We start from the raw sequence: 25,648 nt of genomic DNA, 5'->3' as shown, positions 1-25,648 counted from the left end.
TGTGTTCATCCAGCTCTACACCGTGTTATCTCAGATTCTCCAGCATCGGCAGTTCCTACTATCTCTGATACCTTTGAAGGTACTTTTATTGGTCACAACTTAGTCTTATGTTTTTCTGGAGAAAAGAACTCCTTCAAGTATAATTATACCTTCTCAGTTCTGGTATCATCCTACTTGCATCTTCTCCAGTTCTGGCAAGACAGACTATTGTCCAGGGCATTTGTGGTTTCACAGAATATGTAACATTTTTAATTGCAAGATATTTCAGCAATAATCCCACCCTCCTTTTGCCTGCCCCAGCTGAAAGCCAGTGAGGCTGAGGGAGATTCTGGTTTCATTCTGAAAGTTTCATCTGACCAAATGATCCAAAGTGAATCTCAAAAGAGTGGGACAAATCAATCGCATGAACATATTCTGTGAAACCACAAATGCCCTGGACAATAGTCTGTCTTGCCAGAACTGGAGAAGATGCAAGTAGGATGATACCAGAACTGAGAAGGCATAGTTATACTTGAAGGAGTTCATTTCTTCAGAAAAACATAAGACTGAGTTGTGACCAATAAAAGTACCTTCAAAGGTATCAGAGGGTACATTTTAGACTGGAGCTCCTCCACAAACACTTTTACCCAATGAAAGCACATACAGAGACCTCAGAAGTCCACAATTCCAAAACCAACTCCTCTAGCATGATTTCCAGTCATATATTTGATTGCCTGTTAAACAGAGGCGAGTTTCAATGTTATATTTCAGGAAGCCAGGTGGTGAAGGATAGAACTGCACCCAATCTTTACACACTTTTATAAGCATTTACACTGCAAATTACAGAGATACAATTACAAGCAAGCACCTCCTAATCTAACCCTCACCTTCATCCACTGCTGCCAATTTACATAACTAAATAGAGTTTAGGAAACAAAACATCGCAGGCTGTCAGCCATGTGGTGATTGCTGGTTGAGTTGTCAACCATATTTACTAAATATATATGGCGCAGTCTCTCACGCATAAATGTGTATCCACTTGAGAAGGCAGATGCTCATCCAGAAAGGCAGCTGCACTGACAGTGCAGCATTTTCTCAGCACTGTCCTGGAACATCAGCCCAGATTATAGGTTTGCATCCCTGGAGTGAGACATCAAATCCGCAACCTTTTAAGTCAGACATAAAAGTGCTACCAACTGAGCCACAACTATTGTGCAGCTTAATGTGCAACTCAGAGAAAGCTTCAAATAATCAGCCTTAATATAATTATCACAAAGCAGCTGATTCAATAGATCATCTCCCTGCTCCAGTTGGTCTCATCACTCAAAGAGCAATGACTGTGTCCCAGTATTTTCTTGGCTCAGACTGACTTACCGTATGTAGGATAGTAAACAATACAGGGAACCAAAAATCATTAAACCTTGATAAGATTCATTGGTCTTTCCTGTCAAAATAGATATACTTCACAAAGCTATCTGTCTCACATTTATTGACAATAGATATTTTCACTTGTTCACTTCAGACAGGAAAAGATGGATTGTTCTCCCAGTTGACTCTCAGAACCAGTGAAGTAGAGATAGGTTTTTTTTCTGGAATTGTTGCCATAATATTTCCTTTGCTCTCTCATTCTTTTCTTGTTTTTTTTTGTTTTTCTCTTTCTCTTTCAGGATCTCATCTTTAACTCCTTCTGTTTAACTCACATTCTTGCACACTTTCTCTCCCTGTTGCTTTTAAATTTGTTTCTCTTTCATTATCACCTACTGTATCTCTATCCCTACCTTTCCATCAATTTCAGTCTTCCACCCTCCTGCTCTTTCTATATATTCTTCTTTCCTTCTTTCTCCCTCTGTCTCCCTCATTCTTCCCCCCACCCCTTTCCCAGTTGTTTCTTTTGCATTTTCATTGCGTTTCTCACTCTACATCTCTTTTTATCGTGCAGACATGTTTGGTATCATATTCTCTGTGTAAGGTGGTAACAGTCTCTGCTAGCTCTGAGGAGTTGAAGAAGACATACTTACATAGTTAAAAAGAACTGAAATGATACCTTATTCTAAATAGGGTAAATGGTAATGTCCAGAAATTGGCACAACGCTGTTGGAAGCAGAATTTAGCAATACTACAGTTCCCCCACGATACAAAATCGCCAAAGTTGTTTCAAAGATAAGGCGCCTTCATATTCCAGAAAAATTATGGATGTTTTAGTTCATTTCCACCTTTTCTAGATAAAACAATTGCAAATAGGACACTGGAGGGGCACAAGTTTAACTTAAATCAGCGGGCACAAAACACAGAGGATAAGGCAGAGTGCCAGCTCTAACCCCTGCTCATTCTTGACTCATTATTACAGACAGTAAAATCTGGCCAGGCATAAACCCAGCATTGCACCTGATCCTGTGGGTTTCATGTAAGATGGGATAAGACTCAATAGCCTCTAAGGAATTACTGTGTCGTTTGAATCATAGAATAGAATCATAGAATCACTACAGTGTGGAAACAGGCCCTTCGGCCTATGTCTTATCAAGATGGAGCCATTGACAATTGAAAAGTGATTCCCCTCCCTACCCCTAAAACATTTCCCTGAAGGGAAGCCACACCCAGCTGAGTACTTTAAACACTGCTGATTTCCCACTGCACTGCTTCCCAATAGTGATTAAGACAATGTTGAGCTACCCGTGGGAAATCCAGGCTAGAATGTTAGAAGTGACCTGCCCCAGCGGTGTGTGATAACATCTCTGAACAGGTTGATTAGAAAATATCTCAAAGTGAATTACTGGGGACAGGAGTTTCCTCATTCTAAATTGGAGATGTTTTATTTTCAGATGGGGCTTTTCACTAGAATCTAAGTTCTGGGGGGAAAGTGAGGGGCAATTTTAGTCTGCTTTCATTTGAACATTTGTGGCAAATGGAGTTCTGTTCCTCTTAATTTGGTATTCTTAATCTATTTTGATTGATGATTTGCTCTGTCTTCTGACAGCTTTTCCCTTCAAAGCTTGTGTCTAAGCAATTAAGAATATTGTACATAAATCCCATTGTTCAATGATATCAAGTAAATAGTGCGCTGATCTGAGTTTAATGTGCACATTGCATTAGTATTAGGAATGTTAATCCCCCACATATTGTGCAATGGTGAAACTTTCACAGTGACATTTGATAAGGCAAGTTTTCCAGGGTTTGAGCAGTTTGAATCGAGTCTCGTGCAAGTCTCGGTCTTAAACGCACACTTGCTGTGCACCACTGAGGTTGAGAAAGGCGCTTTATAAATGCAGAGTTTCAACCTCCTGTGGCACTGCTCATTGTGAGTTTGCCAGGGGTGCCGCTGTTTAACAATGGAATTGTTTTACCCTGGAGGAAGACAATCATTAATTCATGCCATGATGTAATGGAAGAAGGGAAACTGGCTTGCTGAATTCTAGGAATATCATTTCTAATATCTATCTACAATCACCCTTTCTATCCATTTTGACTTGCGACCGAGAATAAAAAAATGGGGCTGAGTTAAAGCAGTTGGTGAGATCCAGGCTGCCACTTCCATGCAGCTCCAAGTGATGGACTCTTTCATCATTATTAAACAATGTCAGCACTAATATACATTAACAACATTTCTCCCCCAAACATATTAGGTATTCATCAGTCTGCCAGGTGAGTATTTGCCACAGTTGGTCAAAGTGACTGTGCAATTAAAGCAAACATCTACAGGGTCAGATGTCATTAAACATTAGATGGAGCATAACTCTTATTCAAAATAAATTTGAAACGAATCACCTTTTAAAACTACTTTATTCAACAAAAGCAACGTAAAATAATCTTTCTTTAATCCCCTGACAGAAACGTTTCATTAATAAGTAACTTGTTGTGTGTGGAAGTGTAGCAGCTATAAATCACAGTGTTGATGTATGTGTCATACGCAATTAAAAACCTCATTAGTATCCCTGGTTGATGCTGAACACCTTTTTCGACTGCCTGTGACTACAAGGCGTTTCTTCACACACTTTCTCACAAAACTTTGAAGTGGATTTTATGTCATATTTACATGATTATACAAAACAGTTCAAATGTAATTGTACAACATGACTTTTGTTGCTTCTTCATTGAATACCCCCAGTGCTCATTGCTTTGTGGGAACCAATATGGTTGGAGCCACACGGACCTGAAACAATTTGCCATCACAGATGGCAACAGGTTTAGCTCCAAGTCCCAAAATACTTGAAATTACTCAACAATGGTCGTGTCAGCAGCATTAGCCTGTGTGGAGTTCTAAAAACACGCTTATAAATTATGGTAATACTGTAGGATAGGACCACCTTCTCTGGGGTAATTAGGGGTTAGCAATAAATGCTGTCCTTTGACAGCCACCTCCCATGTCCCCTGAATGGAGAGAAAAAAAAGACTTTGTGCTTAGAGCTGCAAAAATGGTACAAAACAAAAATGCCACTTCCAAAGCAGTTTTCACAGTCTCCAGAAGTGTTTTTTTCAGCCAATTGAGTAATTGTGCAACATGGCAAATGAGGCAGTCATTTTTTTGCACAGAAAGATCCCACAAAATGTGACTCAAAAACCAAAAGATGATCATTGCGAGGTAAATATTGGCTGGAACACTAAAAATAACAAACCTGCTCTTCTTTGCAATAGTGCCAGGGTATCTTTTACATTCTTGTTGAGAGCTTCAGTTTAATATCTTATCCAGAAGACAACACCTTCAGCAGTGCAAATTAGCACACTGTATCTTTCAGGGAAAGAGCAGGGCTTTGGGACTAATTGGATAGCTCTTTCAAAGACAAGTAGCAAACATGATAGGTCAAATGGTCCTGTGTGATTTAGCGTGTAATCTAGCCACACAAAGCTCACATGTTGGTGAGCGTACCATTCCTGTAGGTGTTACTGAAGACTGGATTGAACAGACAGCACACAACAATGTACAAGAGGCTCAGGCTAAAGAAATCTGTCTTCCTAGCACAACTAGAGGAAAGTACCTTACACAGACCTTTGGTTGCTAACTCTCCCGGATTGTCCTGGAGTCACCAGGAATTCAAGGTTAATCTGCTGCTAAGAGCAATCTGGTTGAAAAACCCTAGGGGCATTGAAAAACAGTTCTTTTCATTTTCTTGGTGTACCTTTTTTTATTAGTTTCAAACTGCTGGAGTTTGGAGTGTTTTGAAGAATAGATGTTTTGACTGATAGTGAGGTGTCATTTGCCAGTTGGTGTGGGACGATGGGGCACTGTGAGGATGGGCTACCAGTGAGGGAGTGAAGCAGATCGAAATGGGAGGTTTTGTGATGAGGCCTCTGTGAGTGCATTTAGCCCAATTTGATAATAGTACTGGGATCCTACACACACAGAATCAGATTGATTTGGTTTGGTATGATCGAAGGTGTTTAAATGTTGAACAGAAACAACTTGAATTGAAATTCCCACGCAGCCGGAAGGTTTTCACCTCATTTCAGTTTTCACCTCAATTTTAATTTTCACCTACCTAATATATCTTTGTCCTTCAGTGATTGTGAAGGCGAATCGGAGTGACTGCAGGGTGAAATCAGCCTTCATACCGAGACCCAGCTGCTATATTTGCGGAATACACAGACTTTTAGCCTATGTTGCCTGAGATCACTGGGAATTATCTTCATTTTTTATCATTTTGTAATTTATTCTAGCCCTGCCTTGTTAATAATCCCATACGATGTGCACAGATGGTTGATTTGCAACATGCAAGTTTAGTGAGACTAGCATCCTGTGTGCATTCTCAAGATCTCTGTGCTTCTGTACTCCTTAGCGATAATTAAGTGAAGTTGAGATGCAATGGTTTGGGTTGGGTCTGAATCAGAAAAACCAGCACCTATTTGGCTGAATTGGACTCGTAAATCTTTTCGTATATGCAGTTACCATCGCTCTCTTGAATTAAACTATTCACTAGTTTTGCATTGAGAAGATACATATGTAGGGTCAAGGTTCATATTGTTTAACATCATAATAAATTACTAAATGTATTTAGTTGAACACTTGAAATAGCTTCTAAGATACTAGAATAAATAATGATAGCTTCAGTAGTAACAGAAGAGATAGTCATGTACTAGTAACGTTAGCAGACTGTGAATCCAAACACCTAGGCCCTGATTAGGGAATGTGCTTTTAACTCTTACCATTGCAGCTGATGAAATTTAAATTTAATTCATAAAATCTGCAATTGAAAGCTGGTCTTCATAAACATGACCATAAAATTGTCATTATTTTTCAGGAAAGCCCTTTAGGGTAGGAAATCTGCTGGCCATATCTGGTCTGGCCTACATGTGACTCCAGATCCATAGCAACATCATTGATTCTTAACTACCCTCAAATGCCAGTGGTCTGGCCTACATGTGACTCCAGATCCATAGCAACATCGTTGATTCTTAACTACCCTCAAATGGCAGTGGCAAAGCCTTGCCCATAGCATTTGCATCCCATAAAAGGATTAAGAAAATAAAATGGGGATAATTGTATCCAGGAGGATATTGAATTGAGAAGGACAAGGAAAGCTTATACATGGAAACACCAAGTTCCCCTCCAAGCCACTCATTATCCTGACTAAAATGCTGTTCCTTCACTGTTGCTGGTTCAAAATCCTGGAATTCCCTCCCTAATGGAATTGTGGGTCTACTTACAGTGGTCCAAGAAGGCAGCTTCTCACCACCCACTTCTCAAGGGCAACCAGGGATGGGTAATATAAACTGGCACAGCTAGTGACACGCATGTCCCTCAAGAGATTCAAAGAAATCTCCTGATTTTAACTTGCATTGGCTTCATGAAAAGTCAAACTATCCCTCCTCACAGTAAAAGTGGGAGGGGTTTTGGATGTCCCTGGGAAGTCCAAGCTTGAAAGAATAATTGGATGATGTGATCAAACCAAGACCTGTTGGAAATAACATATTTGTTTGTAGAAACCTTTGTATAGTACAAACAAGGAACTACTGATAGAATGCAGTTCCACAATTTGCAAGTGCTGGGAAAGCCTGAATAACATCAGGAAATGGTATGTTAGGTTTTATTTTGATAAGGAGAATGCAGGGCAGCTCTTGCTATGATCTGGAGAAGCTAATTGTAATTCTCATTTCCAACATTATGTCACGTCAAGCTCTTGATTCTTCCCTTCCTTTACAGAACTTATTTTCCACACACATAACTCCAAAAATAACTGCTGGAAATCTCAGCAGGTCAGGCAACATCTGTCATGAGATTCTGAACCAACGTTTCAGGTCAATGACCTTTCACCATATGAAATTTCCTTAAGCTTGGCATTAGACTGTCCACAGGTACCTAGATCCTGCAGCTCTCCATTACATGGGCTGTGTGACACCACTCTCTGCACCAGAGCCTTTGATACATGCAATGAATTCTTGTTTTAGAAGCTTTAGGATTTACCATGTATATCCGACTGAATAATTAAAGTAGCTTCCAAGAAGAAAGTGGCCAATATTTAACCTCAAAGCTTCTCAGTAACTGGAAGAGCAGAGAAGCTTTTGGATTTGAGAATCCGTTCACCTTAAATATTCTAATATTGTGAAAAACCAACTGCACAGTGGAGGGGACTATAGTGCACTGTAGTTGTGCAAGGAAAAGCAGAATTTGATTACTTATGGCCACCAACACCAAAAACAACTTACAAACTGCTGAGGTTATCCAAAGTGTATTGTTAATTGTGTACATCATTTCAACTGTAATCATGCTTCAGTGATAAGTAGGAAACCTGAATGTACGTGTAATGGTAGCCATTGGATTTAACTTGTCTGGTACTTTGTGCAGAGTATTTAGAAAATAAAGTCTGCATTCTTTAATACATTGAGCATGAAATTGCTCTTCCCCAGCAGTTTCAAACAAACAATCAGAAACCTGTTTCATATCCTGCCAAATATTCATTCCCATTTAAGTTCACAGGAAGAACATTAAATGTGGTCAAAGCTGTCCATGGATCCACTATTTCACAAAATGCAGCTAGAAAAATATCACCCCCAATACCTATTGTTGAACCAATAATTGTGATCTCACACAAAGACTATAGCTCTAGCTGTGCCCTCCTCCTTCTTCAAACAACATGGAGCACTCCATCAAGTCTCTGAATACACTATCGTCCCTTTCTTTGAACTATATCTGCTCCGCCAAGCTTAGCAACCCTGGGCCTTGACCAGAGACACCAATATCTGTGGCAACACTGTATTCCTCCAAACTTATTCCTTGAAAAACAGCTACAAATCTCTGGATAGTTTGCACAGATGACGTGATGTTAATGTAACTTTTTACATATCTGTGTATGTCTCAACCCTATTCCCATAGCTATCATTTGGTATGGGTCAATGACTTCTGTTGTATTTTTGTTAACTATAATGTTTTGAAAAGGCAGAGGTCTAATGCATTGCGTGTTATGTGGGTGAAATTGATCTGCATCAGTTGTGTGAGATGGGAGCAATGTGAATTGGGACTCCATTCATACATTGCCCAAGTTTCTGTTATTGAATAGGAAAAGTACTAGTTTGTTAACTCTGCACTTGTTGTGGTTCAATTGATATCCCGCTTATCTCTGAGGTTGTAGGTTCAAGACCCATTTTGGGACTTGCACACAAAAGCCAAAGTCAGAAACAATGCCCCAGTGCAGTGCTGAGGGAGTGCGACACTGTTGGAACAGATAAAATATTAAACAAAAGCTCAATCTGTCCCCTGTGCTGGATGTAAATTATCGCATGGTACTGTTTATGAAGGGCAGCAAATGCTGTTGTCTTGGCCAATATTTATCCCTCATTAAACATCACAGATGTTATTTATCACAGTGCCGTTGGTGGGAGCTTGCAGTGCATAGAAAGGCTGCTGTACTACCTATCTTCCCAGAGTAACTATTCCTCAAAATTACTTCAATGCTCATAAAGACTTTAAACACACTTGGCGGTGATGAAAGGTACTTCATGAACGTAAATTTTTTTGTCAATCTCACACATGCCTCCAACTCTGTCATGTCATTGGTTTTGATGTCACAAGAGTTGGACTATAAAACACACTGGGCCAGATTCTCGAGGCTGTGGCACTCTTGCTCAGGGTTACCACTCCCAACCCTCATATATGAAAGAAGGGAGCTCCAGATTTCGATGAGGAGATCTTCCTCATGTCTCCCTCAGAGATGCAGAGCCATACTTCCATTCTGGCAATTCTTTTGCGACATAGAAATGTCAGCGGGAAGCAAACCACGTCCCATTTTCACAGTAACCAGCTGCTGGATTTTGAATTGTAAAGGCCCCCAGAGCTGCTGGGAAATGGTAAGTATATAAATAAGTGTGATGTTGGGGTGCGGCGAGGGCATGGTGCTGGATGGGTAGGATGTCAGGTGGGTAGGTGCCAGGTGCCAGCTGGGGAGGGGTATAGGGGCCATCTGGTGAAAGGGCCAGCTCGGGAGGGGTCTGGGATGGCAATGGAAGCCGGTAAAGTGATGCAGTGTTTATGGCAGCTTGGGCTGGGCTGGAGAAACTGGGTGCACTGTGGTGTGGGGAAGGTGGTTGTTAAGTCTGTTTGGAGACTGGGGACCAGTAGGGGAAGGCGGGGGATTAGATGGTTGTGTGAGTCCAGAGGGGCAAGGCGAGTGGGTGGTCATATCCAGCGGTAGGGTAGGGGTCCAGTCCTGTGCTGACAGTGTGGGTAAGAGGTATGAGGTTGGTTCAGGTTTCGTGGGGGTTGGATCAGATGATTATGGGGCTAGCGATGGGTTGAGGACAGAGCAGGACTGCAGGCAATAGTGGGTGTTTATTGGGGGGGGGGTTGTCAGTTGGGGGTATCCTGTTGAGAAGAGGCTGTTGGGTTCTAGGGTGGGGGCAGGTCAGTCCCTGGGGTTGTCAGGGCTGAGCCTGGGGTGTGGAAGTGTTTTGGGGGAGGTGTAGCTGGGCGTGTTGTATTAAGTATGGTGTCAGTTTGATAGTTACTCAGGAGTTAGATTATGTATTTAACAGTCTAACTTTTCCTGCCAAACAATTTTCCTCAGTCATTGGAACCATTTGAAGTCTTACGGATGCTTTCGGAGGGCTCCAGGCCTAGAGGAATTGCCCAGCAGAAAATTTACTCTCCTCAGTGATTCAACTGGAGTTTGCTAGATTGGAAATTCCACAGTTTCCCAACTTCCAACTAAACTGGAATAATAACTGCATGCAGAAAATCTGTCCAACTGTTTCATTTGTGAATACCCCGCCTATTTCAGCTCTATCAAAATGCTCTGCTTTGCAATAGAAGATCAGTCAGCAAGGAAACCATCCACAATCAGTATGGTATCCTGCAAGGACACAGCCAACACCTTCTCATGAAGTAAAGCAGTGTGACATCCTGAGGTATTGGAACTTGATTAAAAGAAATTACAGGTTCTGTTTCCAAACTACAGTGATCTTGAAGATAGTTAATAGCTGTTAGACTACCTACTGTTTTCGTGTAAAAACAAAGCTAAGATATTTTGCCCTCAGTCCTCATTATAGCAGGCAGTGTGTGCAATGAACTTTAGTTTGAGCAAAGACAGAAAAACTTATTGGAAATGTAAGCATTGTGATGCAGGAGTCTGCTTCTAGTCAAGTTGATCACGCTTGTGTTTTTGTAAGTTTTAACTGTACAGTTCTGAAAGATCTGAAGGGAATGAATTTAAAGTATTTTTGAATCAATGCCAGGTTAGTTGGTCTACAGGTCGTTCTCTTCATTTAGAAGTTTTGGGATTAATATTCCAAACTATTAGTAATGTTTGATCAATATTAGAATCCTGGAATGATTATAGGGTTGTAGAAGACCATTCAGATCTGCAAAACCATACTGCCTCTCTGCGAGAGTATTTTAACATGCCCTGCTCATACAACTATACCCCAAAGGCTTACACATGTTTTCTATCCAAATTCCTTTTGAAAACCACTGAATCTGTCTGCACCAGCCCCTGAAGGACCACATTTGGGATTGTAGCTACTTGCTGAGTAGTGAGGTTTTTCTTCACATTGCCTTAAATTCGTCAGTTTAAAACTTGGGTTCTCCAGTTCTAAACCCTTCCACCAAAGGATCCAGTTACTCTCCATCTCCTCTGTAAAAACCCCGCATCATTTTCATGATGTTCTTGTAAAGGGAGCCAATCACGGCTAAGTCCATCTCCATATCACTGGCACACAGTCTCCTAGACATGAAATCTGAAATGGGCCTAATTAATGATCATTCACAGGTCTTGTCCCACCCTCTCCCAGTCTTTGACTCAGAAAGGGGCCCACACATCACAAGAAGCCCACTAATTTTAGCTGTGCGGGTTTCTGGCAGCCTAGAAGGGGGAACCTCCTTTGTAGGCCCCTTGGCCCATCAGAAACATATCCCCTTTCTTTTTACCCACAGCCTTTAATCCTTCACTTAGGTATCTTGAAGCCAGAATCCCAATCCAACTCACTTCAACCCAACTCACCTCAACCCTACCCATGCCTACAAACCGGACCCTGCCTTTGCCATGTCAGTCGGGCTGCTCAGCTTTGGGGACTGCTTGTAGGCCCAGAAATGGCCAGTGCTCCAGGCTTGCCCTGGTATGGACAATCATGCTTCCTCCCAGGAAATGGGTGGAAGTCTCGTGGGCGAGATCATGGGTGGGCACACCCCCACCAGCTTTTCGGCATGGAGAGGTAGCGGGTGTTACAGTACCTTGTAAAGTTCAGTCCTGTGGTGTCAATCAAATCTTTAAAGCTTTCTCTCTGCCATCTAACAGTGGACTTCATCTATTTTCTTAAATAGGTGTGACAGTCCAACGGCATTATCACTAGACTGTTAATCCAGAGACCCAGATTTTGTTCTGGGGACCTGGTCTCGAATCCTGCCATGGCAGATGGTGGAATTTGTATACAATAATACTCTAGAAATAATGATGACCATGAAACTATTGCCAAATATGAGGAAAAACCCATCTGGTTCTCATTCACTAATATCCTTGAGGGAAGGAAATCTGCCATCCTTGCCTGGTCTGGCCTACATGTGATGCCAGACTCACAGCAACATGGCTGACTCTTAACTGTCCTCTGGGCAATTGGGGATGGGCAATAAATGCATGAATGAATTAAACAACAGGTTTGCGTCTCCATTTAGCACAAATAAACACTCAAACAATGATGGACAAACAAGATCCTTTAGACCATAAAGCCTTTCTATATAATCATGATCACCTTGTACATCATGAAATATACACTCACAATCATGTGGTCAGAGCAGCTAAAGAAATTTGCCACAAAAGCATTGAGCGTTGTATAATTACATTCATTCCCCTCTCTAGCTGGTAGAATTTTTGCTATTGGCTTCCTGTTAATGTCAGCTAGCCAAACCTCGTAGAATAAGAGTTCCTAATTGGGGCTGATAATCTGGTCCAATCAGGGAGCCCTGGCTGACAGATAAAAAGGGGAGAGACTGACACTCTGAGACCAGACTCTGAACAGGCAGTGCTTAGGTCAAGGAGGGTGGTTCATGTATGGAATGAACTTCCTGAGGAAGTAGTGGATGTGGGCACAATTACAATATTTAAAAGACATTAGGATAAGTACATGAACAGGAAAGGTTTGGAGGGATATAGGCAAAGAGCAGGAGGTGGCACTGGTTTAGTTTGGGATTATGTTCAGCATGGACTGGTTGGACTGAAGGGTCTGTTTCTGTGCTGTATGACTCTATGACTATAACTGTTCTTGTGTTATTGAAGGGTAACTTGGTGACAGGATCAGCCTCCATGCAGTTATTTCAAAAGTCATGTCCAGTAATTGGGCCAGTCACACTGAAATATTCATTTATTCAGCAAATATGGAAGTTAAAAACATTGAATTACTTTCCTTTGAAATTTCAAATAGTGAACCAAATGATTATCATTGGAATAAGAGATGCTAAAGAAAAGATAAAAATACATTTTCTTAAAAAAAATGGTGTGGGTTCTTTTTTATCTTTATGGAGAATTTTGAAATTCCACCAATATAAAAATCAAATAAAAAAACAATTTTCAGGTCCAATAAAGGTATTTATAAGTGATAACAAGCATTGTTAAAAGCCCAGTTGCATTTCTTACAACAAAGATGTGATTTGTTCAAGGGATTTCATGGTGAACCCAATAGCATAAAGGTGAAGCTCTATTCATTTAGTTGATTTTCCAAAGAGACTGAGGTGTCTCACTGAGGGTTCATCATAATTACCACTGCAGAATCTGGGTCAATATTTTTATCTGCATCAATTTTGTTTCATTTCAGTGTATTAGTCATACAAGCCAGCTATTCAAAACATCTTTTGTATGGCCTGAACTTAACATCACAACTGATTTGTGACTTAATTTTATAAACTATTTCCTTCCTTTTACAGCTCTTTTGCTGCTGTATGACGTCACAAACAAAACATCATTTGACAACATTCAGGTAGGTGGATCTGTACATCTAATGAAAGGATCAAACTAAATTGTGCATAGATTCATGGGTATAATGTATGTACAGCATCCAATGTATGATACTATGAGGTACTGTAGTTAAATATGAGGCTTTATAGAGTGGGTGGTGTGGCATCATTTTGATACACTTGCCTCCATAGAAGTACGTTTTGTGAATTTGCACTGCCCAAAGTCATTTCATTGCTGAGGATATAACAAATGGCCAACTTGTATGGGCAAAACAAAAATAAAAACAAATGGTCAAATTAGAAAACACTAAATCAATATTTTAAGCATTGAGGAAGTCCGTGTGGAAGTTATTTTGGAAAATATTATCGTACAATACTTCATATTGTTGTATTAAATCCTTTTACTAATTTAATTGTAACTTAAAATCCACTTGAAGCAAATGAATTAAGTCCTGTGATGAATGATGTACGGGGAAGCTTTAAACTTTAAAAATAACACGTTATGCTATTATCAGGCAAGTTGTTCCCAATTTAATGAATATGAAGACACATTTGACTGATATTGGGAGAGATTTTAAAAACTAGTTGCTTCATTTGTTCATTGCTATTCATTTTGTTTAATGGAGTGATACACTAAGGTTTCTGATTGGTTGGATATTTAGACATGGGGCTAACATGATCATTTTAGGAAGTTTGACTACAGACTGACATGAGCAAGCTGTGAATTTTGGACACTTGCTGTGGATTGACAGAATGACACTGGCAACTGTGGATCAGTTTTCCTATCAGCAAAAGATTGAAGCAATAAACCGTGAACGGTGGGTGGAATGTTTCTCAGACTCCTGTTAATATTGTTAGTCAACTTGTAGTAGTGAAAGAGATTTTCATTAACTTGTGAAGCGATAAATTATTACAATGGGAAAACAGATGATGGCACATATATGTGTGACTGGCTCCTTCATAGTTATTTATCCGATGCAGGGTGCCCTTCCAGAAATCAGCTCATTGATTTGTGTGGAACAATCTCTGCAAGCTAATAAAACTGCTCTGGTGGAATTGAGTAAACATTTTATCTCTTGGATGGAAGGAACCATTTAGTTATGTTTTGCCTGTGGTGTTTCTGACAATCTTCACAAGTACTCTTCTTCAAGACTCAGTGAGTGGGACAAAAACGCTGCAATTTGCTTTGATTTGTTTGCTTTGATGTCCTAGTTTTACTGCGGATTCCCCCATCCCTCACTGGGGCGTGGAGGTCTGGCTGAGGCTGGTGGAGAAATGGGCTGGTGGGACTCCGTGGCCGAAATGGACCCCCCTGCACCATATGTAGCATTAGATACAATATTTCACACCTGTGGTAGAATTTTCAGCTGTTCAGCCGAGTTGCTTCCACAGTAACAAAGTGATTCCCAGTCTGACTGCCGAGAGTAAGAAACCATTGTTGTACAATGTCAAATGCATGCTATTTAACAGGGATTTTGCATGCAGCTGTAAGTTCACTCTATCACCTCTTCCTCCTGCAACCCTTCAGTTAATATGACCGCTCTTTGCTCCTCTAACCCTGGCCTCTTGCCCATTCCCTGTTCCCTTGCACCACGAGAATGGCCATGCTTTCAACTGTTCAGACCCTAAATACTGGAATGAGCTCCTTAAAGCCTGCTCCTTCTCTAATCCTCTCGCCCCCTTTCTCTTGCATCCTCCTTTGCTGTGCTTCAGACGAAGAGTTGTATTTGGTTTGGCTCTTCTCAGTGGTACGGTAACATTGTCATTCAAATTGCTCTGTCTTTCCACGTGCCCATTCGCATGAAGACTCTCTTTCACCTCTCCTTGTGTTGTTCCGATACATTCTTCCTTTGCTGCTCCATTTACAGAGAGACTGTTCCTCCAAACGTAAGGTATTGAGACACAGGAGCCAAAATATGCCAGAGAGGAGTTGAGGCTGAGATGAGATCGGCCTTAATTGTACTAAATGATGGAGCAGGCTCAAGTGGCTGAATTTCCTTCTCCTGCTCCTAGTTCCTATGTCTTTATGTTCTTATTCAGCCCATCAAATCTGCTGTAGTGTTCAATGGCATCAAAGAGCTGATAATCTTCAATTGCAATTTCCTGCCTTTTCCCTATAATCCCTGATTCCTTTCCTGATTAAAAATGAGTCTCTTTTAGACTGAATATACTTAACAACACAGCCTCAATATGTAATGGTAACTGTTTAGATACTTCTGCCCAAATATATATATCAACTACCACTAATTAACTGTTCCAAATATAGTAAAGTAACATCCCATAAACATATCTCATAAACACATCCTTGGCAAAGGCAAATTCAGTAAAATAGATTGTCTCACATGCAGTTCAGCAGCAGGAAGAGAACCCCAGCTTTTAGCTGTAATTTTGAGAGGAAGTAAACAGCTTCCACATCCAGCTGCTGCTGCTACTGAAAAGTTTAAAAAAAACCTAACAATCCTGGTTCGTTTCTAAAGAAGGGTCTAGGCCCGAAACGTCAGCTTTCCTGCTCCTCTGATGCTGCTTGGCCTGCTGTGTTCATCCAGCTCTACACCTTGTTATCTCAGATTCTCCAGCATCTGCAGTTCCTACTATCTCTGAATCCTGGTTCAGTGGGAGCTTGACCCCACCCATTCAGGCTGCTTCTATTGTTCCAACTTTAAAAAAAAACCTGAAGGCTTTACATGCTGTATATTTTATGGACTTTGAGCAGATTGCCTGTTACCTCTGTCTCAACCTTTCTGCATAACAAAAAGGACAAAAAAACCTCTTAAAGCCTACTATCATCACATACATGTTCTACCTTCCACTGACACTGTCTGTTCACAGTTGGGGCAGGATGACCTGGCTTTATGATGTCTCCTGACATGTTGAGCAATTTTGCACAAAACTGAAGTAAGAAGGGATGGTGAAAGGAGGGCCAGAATGGTGCAATGGTGTAAACCCCAGAACAGTGCTGATCTACCCCTGCCAAGATAGGCATACGTGCAGTACCAGAAAAACGCTGGCTCTCCACCCTTAATATGGTTCGTTGCTGTGCTTGAGGGACTTTTATAATTACATGGGAGCATGCTGGTACAATTTAATGGACAAAGTGCCAAGTCCTTTTGCAGTATATGGCTGACAATGAACTCAAAGTCATTAGTAAAGATTAGGGATTTAGTAATGATACAGTGATACCATTCCTCAATCATGACATGACTGAAGCAAGAGTCTTGCATCATTGATTGAAAAATGGTGCCACTTAAAAGCAGGAATATCTGGGAATATGAGAGGTCTGGGAGAGGCCAGGTAATTTTCAGATGTCTCCTTCTGCTACATTTCAGATTGTGTAACAGCTAATTACAGTTCTGCCTGGAGGTTATAACAGGGAGACTCATTCGTTGCCAACTCCACTTTTTAGAGTCTCTCTCTCTCTCGTGGAAAGCATCGGAGTAGTTCGAGACTTTCTCTAATGTGTGGGAGGTATGAGCTCCTTGTACTCATAATTCATAATCATTGTTGAAATCTATCTGTGTGCTGCAGAGTACAGCCTTACAAGGCTAATTAAACATTACACCCAAGTCACTAATCAGCACTGAGGCACAAAGTAAAATGCTTCATATCTATTACTCAGCACATGGTCCGAGAGAACAGTTGTGGTGTCCAGTTGATGGATTGCCTGGAGGACAGAAGACTAGGTGGAAAAGCAGAAGAGTGAGGAAGGATGATCTTTCTCGTCCGCCATGGGATGAGACATTAAACTGAATCTCCACCTGCTCTCTCATGTGGATGTAAAGGATCATTATTTTGATGAAGAGCAAGAGATTTATCCCCGGTATCCCGGTTTAACATTTATCGTCGGACCATCATTAAAAGAATAGCATAACGGGTCCTTGCCACATTGCTGCTTGTATTTAATACAATTCTCTTTGCTTTTGTTTTTGCTGTCTTTAAACATAACCTTTGCTCAGTGTGGTCCTGCAGTAGTTTATGCCTGTTTTTGTACTTCCCTCTACGCTTTAATTATCAAAAACGTCACAGATGCTTTAAAGCCAGAGATCTGAGCACTGTAAAAAGGCAAGGCTTAATAGTGAGCAAGGAAAATTGGTGCATTTCTGTGCAATCCAAGGGCTAATCTTATTCAAATTTCCTAGAGTAACTAGCAATTTGTGTGACAATCAGTTCTTCTCTGCCTTTGATGTAACACTTCAAGGTCTTAAAAATTGCTGGGAAGTGCAGGATGACACATTAGATTCTGCAGTCATCCTCTACAAGCTGACTGCTTCATCACTGGCCACAGCTATAAAAATGAAAATGCAGTACAAATACATCAAAACCCAAAGTAAACCCATCTGATATAAGTGTAGACTGGATTCTCTGAGAACATGGTGCTTTCTTTAATAAAACCATGTTTAAAACAATTTTTTTGAGTAAAGAATTGCCTGAAGATTGCGAGACCAGAATCCTCACAATGTTCCTTTATGAATGTTAAAATTCTGCATGTATTTTTTGTATTTGTGCACAAGATGCAGGCATGGATGGCTAGAAAAGTGTTTTTTGCCCTTGAGAAGGTGGTGAGCTGCTGCCTTGAACTGCTGCAGTCTAGATAAATCGAATGATAAACAGGCAGAATTATCAATCATTAATGACAATAATTATATTTGTTTAGCTCTGATTCTGGTCAGTGTACGTAATTCTCTCCCTAACATTATTCTTCAACTGTGATGCTCAAATTTAATTGTGGAATTTCTATAGTTCTTTCCGGTGATTGGCTGGATGTACCATTCCCAATTCTTTTATTATTTAATAAACCTTTGTAAGACTGTGAGAGCCCTACCACCTTCACCTTCTGCTCCAGGCCACACACCATCCTGCTTTGGAATTATATTGCTGGCCCTTCACAATCTCTGGGTCAAAATTGTAGAGTTTCCTTGTGGCATAATCCATTCTGCGGATTGTTTAAGCACCATTACCTTCTCGAGGGCAATTAGGGATGAGAATCAAATGCTGCCACCTGCCAGTGATGCTTACATTGTCACATTGAATTTCAAAAAAATCTCTAAGGAGATACCTTGATCCTAAAATCCCAGGTCTCCTGTTTTTTTTTGTCAAAGCAAGACTGCATTAGACTGTGGCTCATCTTGGTATTGTTTTAAATTTCCCCTGATTTTTGGCAAACAGAACAGATTGCAAATCTAAAGATCCCCATCCATTTTGATCACTGTTCTTTCTGGCTTGTATTTATTGTTCTGGTTGATGTAGTGGTGTCAACCGTAGTGCAGTGGTCACATGTTTGAGCTTCAGCCAGATGAACTTGGCATGTCATGTTGGTTGAAACTTCGGTGAGGTGCGGAAGGAGTGCTGCACTGCCAAAGGTACAATCAGCCCAACATCTGCCTGCTCAGTTGGAACTAGAAGATGCCATTGAACTATTTGAACAAAGAAAAATAAGTTCTGTCTGTCTCTTCAATTGGTCAACATTAAACCTGCAGCCAACACCATGTAAAACCGATTATCTGGTAGCTAATAACGTAAGTAAATCAGATTGCTGTTTCTGGAATATTGCCATACATAAACTGTCAGTCATTTTCATATATTGCAACAGTGACCACACCTCAAAAGTGCTGTATTGGCCCTAAAGCACATACCATATTCTGAGATTATTACAAGAGCTTACTTTCATTATCTGCATTTGATGCCTTACACTGTTTTCTAAGATGTACAAAAATCATGACTGTGAGAAGGCCATCTGTGGAGAAACATAGAGCTGTGAGTGAGAGGGTTAAATAGAAACACTCCTTCAATTGCCATGAAATGATTTGTTACATTCAATCACACTCAATCTTCAGTGACCGTCATCTGTTGGTTTCAATTCAAGGACATATTCAATTCCATCTGCTGTCAACTTCTGACAAGCCAATATACCATTCCTGTTAGATTACATTCAAACAGTGTGAACACAAATGTCTCTCTTTTACTCACCTCTGGTTAGTAAGCAAAGCTAGCAGTGCAACCAGTGTCATGCCACTATAAATATTTTCATCAAGCCTGTAGACAATAAACATCCCAGGGTGAAAGAAATAAAGTGCTGCAGATGCTAGAAATCTGAAATAAACACAAAGAAACTCAGCAGGCCGGGCAGCATCTGTAGATTGAGAAACAGTTAATGTTTCACGTTGGATATGACTCTTCTTCAGGCCTTCCCAAGGCAATCTATCATCTTGATGCCACTGTAACAGATTAATTGCGATCCATCAGAAGTGCTGGGAATGTGCAATATTTCTTTATCTTGGCACAATCTAACTGCACTCAGCATATTATAGAAGAAATCATTTATAGGTATCTACAATTTATAGCCTCAAATCTAGAACTCATTGACTAGAATCTGTAGTGACTGCATTCCACTGAGAGGGTTGTGAGTCTTTTGAATTCTTTTCCCCTCTAAAAAGATCAATCCTACTATTTCCGGTCTCCTCACATATTCATCCCTGACATGGTTCTGGTAAATCTCCCTTGCGATCTCTCTTAGGCCATATATTGAAATATTCACACAACCTCTGAACAACCCTAAAGTCCACTCTATTGGTTCTGAACATGAAGCTCCTGCCTCAATCGTACATTTCCTCAGTTTGAGCCTGTGTTCCCTTGAACTGTTGCCATTGTTTGTTTTGAAGTACTACTCCAGAGGTAGCTTCAATACACATTGTCAGCAGTTACTTCTACATAGGTTTCTAAGTTAAGCTCTGGGCAGGAGATTGCTTTCAAAATCCACAAGCAGTGAGTTGTCCACGAACCATCCTATTCCATGACTCTTCAAACGAAACAAAATAATTTTAGATACAACTGCGAAAAATGAATCATTTCTAACGAACTAGTGTGTGCTGGAGACAGTTGTATTGCTGGGTAAGAGAAAGAGCTCTTTTTGTTCCAGTCATGGCGTTGGGTACCACAGTCAAAACTCTCGTTTATTGCGAATTCTGAGTTGACCTAAAATTTTTGAGGGGTTGACAGGGAACTTAAGAGTAACTATTAACAGTATAGGGTCTGGAGTTACACACTGGATGGAATCGGTGAGATATCTTCTCCAGGGCATTAGAAAATTTGGCTCCAATATTTGATTCCTTTCTTTCTTTCTTTCTCTCTTTCTCTCTCTCTTTCTTTTGCTCTTTCTTTCTTTCTCTCTTCGTTTCTCTCTTTTTTTCAGTCTTTGTTCCTCTCTCTTTCTCTATCTCTCCTTCTCTCACTCTTTATTTCTCGCTCTCTCTCTTCCTCTATTTCTTTGTTTCTCACTTTATTTCTGTCTTTCACTCTCTCTTTCTCTCTGTCTCTCGGTCTTCCTCGCTCTCTCTTTCTGTCTCTGTCTCTGTCTCTTCCTCCTTCTTCCTTGGCCTCGCTGCCTCTCTCTCCCTCTTTCTTTCTTTCTCTCCCTGTCTCTTTATCTCTTTCTCTCTATCTCTTTCTCGTTTCACTTTCTTTCTCTCTTTCTCTCTCTCGCTTTCTTTTTCTCTCTCTTTCCCTCTTTCTTGCTTTCTTGCTCTCTTTCTTGCTTTCTCTCTTCTCTATCTCTATCTCTTTCTCTGCTTATTTGTTTGTTTTCTTTCTTTCTTTAGAACGTAGAACATAGAACTGTACAGATCAGGAAAGAGCCCTTCAGCCCACAATGTTGTGCTGAACATGATGCCAAATGAAACTAATCCCTTCGACCTGCGCTTGGTCCATATTACTCTATTCTTTGCATATTCATGAGTAAAAGTCCCTTAAATACCTCTATTGTACCTGCCTCCACCACCACCCCTGGCAGCACGTTCAGGCACATGCCACTCTCTATGTTAAAAAAAACTTGCCCCTTACATCTCCTTTGAACTTTCCCCCCTCACCTTAAATGTATGCCCCCTAGTCAGGCTTTCTGACTGCTTTTTCCTTTCTTCCTCTCCCTCTTTCTCTCTCTCTCTTTCTCTCTGTTTTTCTTTCTTTCTTTCGTTCTCTTTTTTCTTTCTTTCTCTCTCCTGAACTCTTTCCTTATTTCTCACTTCCTTCCTTTCCCTGTCTCACTCTTTGGTTGTATTTTGACAGAGAAGAAAATGCCCTTTAGAAATTGCCCTTGACGTTGCATAATAAATGAACCGTTTGTTAAACAAGAATAAATTGTAACAATATCCATTCAGGGATTTGTTGGGAAGTCTCAGAGAGCAAGGCTGTTTGGAAAGGATCATCTGTTAGCGAGTGGATTGTACAGCCTGAGCTTCATCAGTGTTTCAACATTGAGCTGCAGTTGGTTGAATTAATTGCATAAGAAAATATGTCAACTTCCGAAAGAACTTTGAAAAGTGTGGGTGCTTCTAGAAAACTAATTTTGTGAACTTTATGTTCATAAGATTCAGAGATAGAGCTATTTCAGCGCTTACTCTATCTCTGTTTAGTTACATTTATCAGTGGTTGGATTTTGGGAGTCAGGAGTTGAGTTACTCACTGCAGGATTCCTAGCCTCTGACATTGTAGTCAATGCATTTATATGTGAGTCTAGTTCAGCTTTTGGTAAATAGTAACAGGAAGGATGTTGATATTGAGGATAAAGTGATGGTAATGCCATCGAATATTAAGGAGCTATGGTTCGATTCTTTCTTATTGGAGATCATCATTGCCCGGCTCATGAATGTCACTTGCCACTTGTCAGCCCAAGCCTGGATATTGACCAGATCTTGTTGCAATTGAACATGGACTGCTTCAGTATCTGAGGAGTCACAAATGATGCTGAACATTGTGCAATCATCGGCGAACGTCCCCACTTTTGACCTAATGATGGAGGGAAGGTCATTGAAGCAGCTGAAGATGGTTAGGCCGAGGATGCTACTCTGAGGAACTCCTGCAGAGATGTCCTGGAGCTAAGATGACCAACCTCCAACAACCACAAGCATCTTCCTCTGTATTAAATGACTCCATTTAAGAGAGTTTTCCTCCTGATTTTTCTGTTGACTCAGTTAAACATGGCCTTGATGTCAAAGACAGTCACTCTCACCTCCCTTCCAGAGCTGAGCTCTTTTGTCTATGCTTGAGAGGTCAGGAACTGAGTGGCTTTGGTAGATCCTGAACTGAGTGTTAATGAGGATAGTTATTGCTGAGCAAGGGCTGCTTAGTCGCGCTGTTGATTACATCAAGCTCATGAGATATTGTCGTAGCCAGCCAATAAAGAAGATTTTAATGCTGATATAATTGTCTGGATTTGAACTTAAGTGCCAGAGATGAAAAGCTGGTATTTAATTCACTGCATTTCAGACCACCGCACTGAATAGACACAGAAGCTTCAGATGTATTTATCCAATGGTTATCCACAGATTATCAATCTAAGGGTTGCTAATCTAGTACCCCTCACCCAGTAGGTGAGACAGGGAAATTCTTGTAGGTGAGAATGATTCAAGTGAATGGAGAAAGGTGGCAGCTTTCAAAAAAAAGATTGCGTGAGAACAATGACAGGTATGAAGGAAGATATTGCATTTCCTATTTAGAATAGGATTGAACTCCTTCAAATCGAGATTGAGCTGACCTGTATTGGGCTAGAGCATTGATCTGGACATATCACATTAAAAGTTACAGCAGGAGAAAGCATTGAGGCCAGCTCACGCAGAGAACAGTGAAACTGCTTGCATCATCCAGAAACTGAAATAGATTCACCTAACAATTACATTGAATATAAAAGCAGATCAGAGGCTGGAAATCCTGCAGTGAGTAATTCACCTCCTGATTCGGAAATCCCATCTAGCCATGTAACCGCTCAGAAAAGTCTAGTGAAAATTCAGGAAAATCTTTGAGAAGAGATCTCAGACATGGATAAGTTGGCCAAATGGGTAAACACCTGGCGGATAAAATTCAATGCAGAGAAATGTGAGGTAATGCATTTTGGTAGAAGAAACATGGAGCGACAATACAGGCTCAAAGGTACAACTTGGAGGGGAATAGAGGAGCAGAAGAACCTAAGGGTTCAAGTGCACAATTTTCCAAAGGTGGCCAGGCAAGTTGAAACAGTTGCTAAGAAGGCTAATAGGATCCTTGGGTTTATAAATAGGGGCATAAAGTATAAAAACCAGGAAGTGATGCTATACCTCTACATATCATTGGTCAATCCACATTTGGAGTATTGTGTTCAGTTTTGGGCGTCTTAGTTAAGGAAGGATGCTAAAGCCCTGGAGAGAATTCAAAGTGGATTTGCTACAACGATGCCAGAAATGAGGGATTTTACATAAAGAAAGATTCAAGAAATTGGGCTCATTTTCCTTGCAGTGGGGAAGATTAAGAGGTGACCTTATTGAGATGTTCAAACTTATGAATAATTTTGACAGGGTAAGGAAAGACATTGTGTTTTCACTAGTTGGTATGTCATTAACTAGGGGTCAAGATTGTCAGCAAGAGAGCTGGGAGTGAGATGAGGAGAAACTTCTTTACTCAGAGTTGTTAGTGAAATAACTCCACAGAGGCTGGTAACCCATCACCAAGTCACCCTTTATTTACATGTGGGGAATCCTTGTCACTGATCCAGCTCCCTCAGAGCCAGCTCTGAGTGAGCAGGATGTCTGACACTCCTGTTGAGATCTGTCAGACAGGGCTCCCTGATTTGGACCAGATTAACAGCCCCAATCAGGGGAGTGATATTCTATGATGTCCACCTGGCTGACCTCGTTACAATCACTGCAGTTAGCACTTGGAATGTGCCGCCTGGGAGAGTGACGCAGGCGGATTCCAAAGAGAGCTGGCTATATATTTGAGAGTGATGAATGTAGAGAGCTATAGAGATGGTGCTGGAGAGTGGGACTGGCTGGGTAGCTCTTTTAGGAACCAGTACAGACACGATGTGCTGAATAGCCTCTTTCTGTCCTGTAAAATCTCACTGCCTGACTTCCTTAAAATATCCAAGTTGCAGGAAAATCTGTGGCCTCTAAATTTTCATTTGTGTAACAAGCAATTTGCTCTTCAGAGAACAGGGCAGATTTCTTTCTATATGCTCTTTCCACCAATGCTCACATTTTTGCATAACATCCCATGTTCTCTTCATGAATCTGCTCGAACGGCAATTTTATGTCTATTTCTCTATTTTAAAAACTGGCTTTGGTGTGTTTTCGGGACGTGATTATCTGCCCACATCTTTCTCTCTTTCTGCTTCTACCATCCTATGTTCACAGCCAGAAGGGGTAAAATACCTGTAGGACAATCTTGACCTATGGCTTGTGGCCTGGTCTGTAGACAATGGCCAACACAATGGATGTGTAATCTTTATCAATGACTGAGTGAGGCTAGCAAATTGCACTTTCTGCTCGGCTTCTGAGATTAAAAATCAGGCATGATCTTGTTGAGTGGCTCAAGGAGCCATAAATTGGGGATATACCTAATAGGAGAGGGTGAACAGACTAGGTCTCTTTTCTCTTGAACAGAGAAGGCTGAGAGGTGACCTAACACAGATCTTCAAAATTCTAAAAGGTTATGGTAAGGTAGACACAGAGAACGTTTTCACTTGTAGGGAAGAGCAGAAATAGAAGGCTTCAATATAGGATAATCACCGAGAAATAAGACAGGAAATTCAGAAAGAACGTTTTAACCCAAAGAGTGGTGAGATGATGGAACTTGCTACTCCAGAGAATGGCTGAAGTAAATATTATAAAAAGGAGTGATTAGACATGTTTGAGGGAGAAGGGAATAGAGAATTAGGCTGAGAGATTTTGACGAAGAAAGGTAAGAGGATGCTGAAGCAGAGGATAAATGCTGGCTTGGCTTGGTTGGGTTGAATGGCCTTTTTCTATGCTATATATGCAATGTAATCCTGTATAAGGCCTCCTCTTGCTTTTATTTCTTTTATTCTTTTGTCTGTTACAGACTTTTAGGAAGGCAAATGAAACGTGCCTCATCATTGCTTTTACCATCTTTCAATTTGGTGAATACACTTGAATGTATAACATTTTCTCAAACCTTTTCAAGCGTCTACGTTCTGACACGTGACGTTGGCGCGAACTTTGTAATAAAGCAGACAACTTGTTTGTAAGATGCTTTATAAGCAGTGCTGCTAGACAGCTTTACCATACCAGGAAATGAATTAAACTTATTGAGCCAAGAGGAGACTGCTGTGAGCTATCACTGATGAATGGTTTGAGACCTTTTTTTAAACCCAATCCTATTAATGTGACATATGCATATGGATTAATCCATGCAGGCAATATAATTTGACATATAATGATGCCATTTCCTTGTGTGAAAAGTGTTTTTAAAGAGAGCTTTGCACTGTGCGTGTTGAGGACTTAATGGGTAGCTGGGAGTTCTCCAGTGTCAGAACAACGGAACTGT

The 25,648-nt window shown here is 40.7% G+C and overlaps 1 protein-coding gene across 2 annotated transcripts in view; it reads left to right on the top strand.

Moving 5' to 3' along the window:
• The window catches only part of LOC109914468 (ras-related protein Rab-26), a 356,679-nt gene that overhangs the window by 218,938 nt on the left and 112,093 nt on the right, over positions 1–25,648 (top strand). For both annotated transcript variants that reach the window (XM_048609555.1, XM_048609556.1), the window contains exon 5: positions 13,313–13,365. In XM_048609555.1, coding sequence (XP_048465512.1) covers positions 13,313–13,365 — 53 coding nt within the window. The remainder of the gene's footprint in view (positions 1–13,312; positions 13,366–25,648) is intronic.

This window comes from Rhincodon typus, chromosome 21, assembly GCF_021869965.1.
Source record: "Rhincodon typus isolate 14 chromosome 21, sRhiTyp1.1, whole genome shotgun sequence".
Classification (NCBI taxonomy): Eukaryota; Metazoa; Chordata; class Chondrichthyes; order Orectolobiformes; family Rhincodontidae; genus Rhincodon; species Rhincodon typus.
This window is presented reverse-complemented; position numbering and strand designations above follow the sequence as displayed.